Source organism: Trachymyrmex septentrionalis, unplaced genomic scaffold (assembly GCF_001594115.1).
Source record: "Trachymyrmex septentrionalis isolate Tsep2-gDNA-1 unplaced genomic scaffold, Tsep1.0 scaffold51, whole genome shotgun sequence".
Taxonomy (NCBI): Eukaryota; Metazoa; Arthropoda; class Insecta; order Hymenoptera; family Formicidae; genus Trachymyrmex; species Trachymyrmex septentrionalis.
In genome coordinates this window covers 440,100-447,891 of record NW_017305683.1, presented here as the reverse complement: position 1 = coordinate 447,891, position 7,792 = coordinate 440,100, and the positions used below count along the sequence as shown (strand labels likewise).

The 7,792-nt window shown below is 25.8% G+C and overlaps 2 protein-coding genes across 2 annotated transcripts in view; one reads left to right on the top strand and one right to left on the bottom strand.

The window, feature by feature from the left end:
• Nucleotides 1-3,006, bottom strand: part of LOC108751770 — an 18,464-nt gene extending 15,458 nt beyond the window's left edge. The window contains exon 1 of the mRNA XM_018492173.1: nt 2,999-3,006. Within this exon, the coding sequence (XP_018347675.1) occupies nt 2,999-3,005 (7 nt within the window). The 5' untranslated portion in view covers nt 3,006. The remainder of the gene's footprint in view (nt 1-2,998) is intronic.
• LOC108751773 (juvenile hormone acid O-methyltransferase-like) overlaps nt 1-7,129 on the top strand; it is a 54,255-nt gene extending 47,126 nt beyond the window's left edge. The window contains exons 4-8 of the mRNA XM_018492175.1: nt 3,988-4,286; nt 4,373-4,544; nt 5,237-5,369; nt 5,524-5,677; nt 6,876-7,129. Of these exons, the coding sequence (XP_018347677.1) occupies nt 4,100-4,286; nt 4,373-4,544; nt 5,237-5,369; nt 5,524-5,677; nt 6,876-7,060 (831 nt within the window). The 5' untranslated portion in view covers nt 3,988-4,099 and the 3' untranslated portion in view covers nt 7,061-7,129. The remainder of the gene's footprint in view (nt 1-3,987; nt 4,287-4,372; nt 4,545-5,236; nt 5,370-5,523; nt 5,678-6,875) is intronic.
• Nucleotides 7,130-7,792: the final 663 nt, after the last annotated feature.

Sequence of the window (7,792 nt, the reverse complement as noted above, 5' to 3'; positions counted from 1 at the left end):
ATGTGTTGTCTGTCCATACGTACATATTATACATATATTATACATTTAATATATCGGTGTATAATATATGTTTTCATTCATTCCGCAACATCCCAAGATCGGGATCGAATCTCTCGTACATATGCCCGTGCGTATGTAGATTGTGCACAGCATACGAAAAGGTTTTTAATTTAAATTTTCTGACGGTAGGTACATTCTTGCTGGACGCGTAATGAGTTTTGATCGATGATTTATAAGAGATGATTTAAAAGACAAATAAACATAGAATTTTTGAAATATCCTTTCTGTTTATTTTTTAAAAAGTATTTTTTAGAAATAGGATGTTGATTATTTTTATGTATTATTCTCATGAATTAGGTATGATATAAGAACATAAGAACTATCACAGAAATAATTTTGTATAAATTGTATATATCTAATATTACGATTGTGAGATTAATACTTTAAACTATTTATTTATTTTGCTTGCAAATAATTGTTTATAATTGTTTTAAGTTATAGAATTATAGAATCATTTATTTTTTGCATTTACAAAATTAATTTTTTACACACACACACACACACACACACACACACACAACATACACATATGCATACTAGTGGAATTTATTACAATAAACTATACTATTAACCGGAGTACTATACTATTAAGTAACCGGATTTGGGTTGTTTCCCAAATGAGCCACTCGTTGTTTGTCTATATAATTATATGATTAATTTAACAGATGATAGTAATAATTCGAATAGGCGATCCATACGACTCAATTGCATCGATTTATAAATAATTTTATTTATTCTGTTTATGTAAAAAAACAGAAAAAACTGATACGTCGTGGTTGTGATGTAATATTCCGTAAGTAAATAATTGTTTTCTATAATTACGAAAATGAGGTTATTAATTTTCATAGTTCATGTTATTGTAGCTTTATATTTATATTTTACAACACTATTTAGTTTATATTTTTGTCACAACATTTTAATTATAATTAAAGAAAAGGAACTCTTTGTGATAACTGCTACCAATGTGGGTCATGTCCGAGTACATGCATAAGTGCAACATTTGTCACAAATATGTTCATGAAGATTATGTGGGATTAACTAAAAATGATAAAGGGCCTTTTATATATACTTGCCCGAACTGCGAATAGATCCGTAAGTATAATTTTAAGAAGAAAAAGTTAACACAAATATTTAATGTTTAAGTTGCTAAATAGCTTTTTTTAAATGTTTGTATATTATGTATAATATGTTTATGTAATAAAGTCATAAAAGTAACGTTGGATCACTTTACTTTCCGTATTTTTAATATTTTTGTATGAAAAAGGAAAATTATATATGTGATTTATATATTGAGTACAAAGAGTGATCGCAAAAATTGCCCGTTTTTGAGTCCTTGATTTTGCGATTGAATTTTGAGTCCAATGGTATTTAATAATGAAACATTAATTACAGAGAAGTTTCAAGTTGAGGTGATAATTGTTTTCAGAACTGTGGGGTGGGCGAGAGTAGAATCAAAGTCCATTATCGAATTATCTTTATATGAGATCTGCGAAGTTCGATATTTTAAAAAACTTGATTCAGCCAATAAAGACAAGATCGTGATCGATCCAGCCGATGAAGACAAGGTCGCAGTCGATCCAACCAATGAAGACAAGATCGCATTTGCATAAAGAAGGCTCACTCCAGTCTGCCACACAGCTTACAGTGGCGAATACACTTTTGCAAAAGTCATTTACGTCTTACATTAATGACATTTTAAATTTAAAAAAATCGAATTTTCGCATATATGTAATAACACATGATCCCTCTCTCCTCCCTCCAGCTATGATAACAATTGTCACCTCAATCTGAAACTTCTTTGCAATTAATAATCTCATTGTAAAGTATTATTTCGCGTACAATTCAGAGGGCCTAAAAATAAAAGAAAAAAAAACCTCTTTTTTGAGGTTTTTGCTAACATGGCCCACATTATATTACTTTCTTTTTTAATCTTTACTGCATCTATATAAATACATAAATATGACTTACATTTTTTTTAATGTTTAGAAATGTTCCTTTTTTTGAATGTGACCATTGATTTTCAATTTTGAGAAAGAGAAACCTCAGCAAAAAATAAAAAAATTCTCAAAACTTGCCCGGCGGATGCTCGAATTGGGTCCAGTTGCTTTGTATGTATTGATAGCCAAAAATTATAAATGTATGATTTTATAGTCATAGAGAGACCAAAAATAATTTAATTCCTTTAGAAACAATTTTAACAATTTTAACAAATCATGTAGCCATGCTTTCCGTATTGCGTGTTTAAACATATGATATACTGACTTGAAGTTTGGTTACATGTAGTTATAGCTAAATAAAAACTGAAACAAAGGAAAAGAGAAATACAATAATAGTACAATAATAAAAATATAAAAATGCATTTGCCATTAGTAAAGAAATAATTTGAATAAAATTTGGACAGTACAAGTATATAATCATTTGTTAAGTATTATATATTATTAGATACGTGATCCAATATGGATATAAAATGAAAGATTTTTTCCGACTTTTCTCTCTTTCTCTCTCTCTCTCTCTCTCTCTCTCTCCCTCTGTTTTTTAATTGATATTGTTTAAATGTTATTATACTCGTGCCTACTCGCAGCTTATATATACATACTAACACGTATCAGTTTTTAATTTATTTAGGAAAACATAGATTAGATATTTCAAAAGTATATTTGATGACACAAAAAAGTTTAATTATAATTGTCATTATACTTCAATGAAATTTATTGCAACACTTGTACGTTTTGAAAATCTTGTAAATCTTGGATTTTTTCTTTTTTTTTGTCATTTATCCATTGTCTTATAAATAATGTTTGATTTTATCTTTTGCTTTATATCAAATTTTATGTCGCTGGTTTTATTTGCACAATAAATTTTTATACAAATAAAATTAGCGACACAAAATTTAACATATAACATAATAATTTCTAAAAAATTTTTTATAACGATTCACGAAACATATATTCTTCCGCTGCATACAATGTAAATAAAGAATACTAATGGTATTGATTACCTTGCAAACTATACCGTACATTTCTCCAAGAGATTATGACAGATTTTCGATTGAAAATATCTCTTTCCTGGAAGTCCATTAACATATGATACCGCTCCATACGTATTTATAAGTTTTTTCAGTACTGCGCAAGGTAAACAACACCGAAATTTTTGTTATTTTACGCAGTTATATGTTAAATGATGAAATCTAACTTCAGAATAAAGTTAAGCATATCATCACAAACATTTCGTGACCTTGTACAAGCGTTTTATTTATTTCCACGAATCAGACGTCATCTAATGGCTAATCCGGTTAATCCTGTTTCTTTGAAAATTACAGTTTTCAAGAATTTTTATATAAATAATATATAAATACGACATATGAAAGTACTAAGTCTTTATAGCAGTAGGTACTCATCTTTGCAGTGCAAAATACATATATTACGTTCAAAGAATTTGAACGTGAACAAAGAAATCAAAGAATCTGGGGCTATATTGAAATTAATAAATAGTGTATATCATCTTGTGTTAATGTAAGTATTTCAAAGAATTTTAAATAGTACTATAGTACTTATATACCTTATATAAGTACTATAGTCAATAACATAAAAAGATCATTATTGATCGTCTTGTCATTGCCGACTTGTAAGACGCAAAAAATTTAATACTTTAGCATATGAACTTATTTGACAGCATTTCATTAATTTATAATATTTCGAATTATATAAAGCATCCAAAATTTTAATTTATAAAATGACGTTTTAATGACTTTTTAAGTAGGAAAAATTGTTTCGTTTGTATTTACTGTTATCTTATCGCCAAGTGCAAAAGGAATATTTAATTGCAATTTTTACGCATATGAGAATATTCCAAATTATAATTTATATCAGCCACATGACCGTCAGGAAACACTGATCAAAACCGTATATCATTTTCTCGATTTTACAGCAAGGTTACATTTCTAACAGTGTAGAGAGATGGCAGCGTTGAGTATATAAGCCTGCTGTAAGACAATATCGCAGCATATTGCGTTTAAGATTACTACTTGACTACCACAATCATGGAGAACCCAAAAATCTATAGAGAATTTGACAAAGTACAAAAGATTAGAATATCATCTATAATCGAAGAGTTTGGCGAAGATTTAATGAATATACGTGGAAAGTGTATGGACATTGGCTGTGGTCCTGGAGATATAACAAAGGATTTTTTATTACCTTCTCTTGACTCAAATGCACAAATAATTGGTAAAAGAGTAATAAATTAAAGAAATATAATAGCAAAAATCGACGTTATAATTACATATTTAATTCAGTGCTTACATTTCATGAAGGTACGGATATTTCGGAGAGTATGATCAAATATGCGAATGAGACATTTAGTGACAAAAAACAACTTCAATTTGAAATATTGGATATTGAAATTAAAAATTTGCCTAAGAAATATATTTCTGAATTTGATCACATATTTTCGTTTCAAACTTTGCAATGGTGCAAGAACATTCGGTAAGCAATATAAAAAATTTTTATATAAGAGTGAATTAATTTTTTCTTCTAAACGTATTGTACGTGTGCGTGAATTTATTTTAGAATAAAACATATTCCAAATAAATTTATGCACACAATATTATTTTACATTTAACGTAATGTTGTTTATAAGTTTCTTGATATTTCTATATTATAATAATATAGTAACATTTAAAAGAATATGATCATAAAAAAGCAAAATATATGATTTTATCATATGTTTTGTATTTTTATATCGAGAAAAATATTTTTTAAAAATATATAATATTAATAAATGTTAAGAAATAATAATAAAAATAGGACCACAAGCCCAGCAAGGTCTACATGCTAATTTATTAAATCCAGTAAATAAAGTTTTATTATAATAAATATTTTGACGTCCGCATAGTTATAGGTAATTATCCAGATGTATTTGATTCTAGATCAATCAAGATCGGTTTAAATTTAAATTTGTATACAAGTCATTAACATTGAAATTCGATTGAAATCGAAATGTTTGTTAGAAAACTTTGTTTAATGTTTTTAAATTAGCATTTAGAACTTTGCTTGGCTCGTAGTCTTATTTTCATTATTATTTTTTAATTATTGAAGTATTGTACCTTTTTTAGTTTAATTATTAATAAATGTGTTCTTTAAAAATTAATTACACGTTTATCTGTTTTATTTCACAGACAAGCTTTCAAGAATATTTATCAAATGCTAAAACCTAATGCATCTATGCTTGTGTATATAATAGCATCTCATGATTTTTTTGAAGTTCTTAAATTATTGGAGCAAGACAGCCGCTTTGCACAATACATACCTGTAAATTATAATATACATATTAAATTATTAAGTAATATATTATTAAATTATAATTATTATGTGATTTACATTTTTACTATTTTTACTATTTTTATATATTTTATTACTTAATAACTTGTAAATTATGAATTATTAATAATTACTTTTCATGCAGAATTCGATGAAAAATATTTCGCCGTATCAAGATTCAAAAAATGCTCGCAAAGAATTACGGGAATTACTTCAAAGTATCGGCTTTACAGTTCATCATTGCAGTCTTCGAGAGGTGATATACTCTGACGAAAAATCGATGGTGCTGCAGTTTTTGAGTACGTTATTTTTTTTTAAATATGCAAAAAGTAATTTTATGTTATCATATTAGTAGTTCTTTAAGGAATATTTTTTACATAATTTTTATATATTTATGTATATTGTAATTTAACACTGATGACTAATTTTATACTTATACAGAGTGTGTCTGAAATAATGCTTACTAATCATATAGTACTATTTTTAATAAAAAACTGAATTGAATAGTCTTCTACCATTTTGCAATTTTCACAATAGTTAACAAGATATTAATTTCTACAGATTAAATATATGGATAAAATCGATGTATAAAACAATTTTAAGATATCTTTCAGTGTTCTTTGTAAAACATTTTGAAGATGCAATATAAAGGTTTAAATTACAATATAAGGCTGCATTGATAAACTCAATAATGATAATATAAGGAAATGCCTATGTAAGCCAGCACTAGATATTCATGTGTAATAACCACGGCAGTGTCGCTGTGCTTAGCGTCGACACTACCAGATATATATTTAAAAACAAAGAAATAGTTTAAACAAAATGATATGGATTTATTAAACTTCTTGTATCATGAGTTGGTTACGAAAGTTAAAGTTTCCTTGTTTTAAAATTCTAAGTATTTGTTAGTAATTTTATGTTTATATTTATTTTTATTTCTGTACTGTTGGTTGCGTTATTCTTATTGCGTTTTGATGCAACTCGCACTCGATAATGACATCTCTTTGTAACCGTTTTTGTAACAGATCATCGTTAATCTGGTTTTAATTTTTAGTTTATAAATTTTTAGAGAATTTGACTTATATAATTTTAAATTTTAATTATACCATTTTTTTACTCAATTTTATTGAAGTACATCTAACATGTCAGTTTATATATCCGACAAAATATAACAGACGATATAGAAGTTTTCAATTATTGATAATAGTGTAACAGTAACGATGATTTGATGACTTGGCGAGTAAATACATTATTTTATATCTCTATGGATGGTTATTAACATTTTTACATTGAAGAGGATCCAATACTAGGGTCAAAATGTCTGTATTAAAATTTTAAATATATGTATTATTATATACGAATATCTTGGCTCACATAGGTATTTCCTTACATTGTAATTTTTAAAATGTTTCTTAAAGATATCTTAAAGTTGTCTTATATGTCGATTTTAGACATTTTGTTCATGTATATATATATATATTTTTTTTTTTTAAATACGTTCGCTAATATGCCTCCTGACATTTATTAAAGACATGCCATATGACTTGATGAAAGATTTCAAGAACAAATTTGCATATGAATACATGAGAAGACAGATTTATTATAAATCAATATATAATGATCAAGAACTTGTATTAGATCGATGTAAAGTGTTAGTAGTTTATGCACAAAAGAGTGTATAACAATTACGTAAAGATAATCCATTACAAAATAAGACGTTTATGTATTGTAACATTATTTTTTAAACAGATTTCGCACAGATATGTATACTAATATCACAATATTAATACTAGTAATGAAAAAAAAATTTGTACTAATATCATAATATTAATACTAATAAATAGATAATAATTTATTGCGGAATAAATTATTAATAATTGGACTGAAATTATTAGAATAAGATGTGAATCTTACTTGTATATCTAAATTAATATTTGCTATATCATAAAATTAAAATTTTTAAGTATAAGACTTATATATAATAATCACGATATGTATGTGTTTTGTATCTTAATTAAATATTATTTAACAAAGTATTGCAAGAACTTTATTTTATAAAAACTTAATATCTATTTGCATATTTGTAAAACTAAAAATAATAATAAATCTGATACTTCAAAATGATTCTTTCAATTACTTGCGAATATAGATCTAAAATTTTTGTAAGAAACTTATTTAAACATATTCTATATAAATCTAAAAACGTATTTAATTGAACAGCTGCAAAATATACATTAGACATATTAGTACAAATTAAAAATTTATACTCTACTTTTTTAATTCAAAAACAATTATTTTATCAGTTTATTGATACTACAGTTAATTTTAAATGTTAAAAAGATATGCTTTAGAAATAAAGCATACATTATTATACAAATAAGATAATGAATAAAAGAAAAAATGAATAAAAGAAG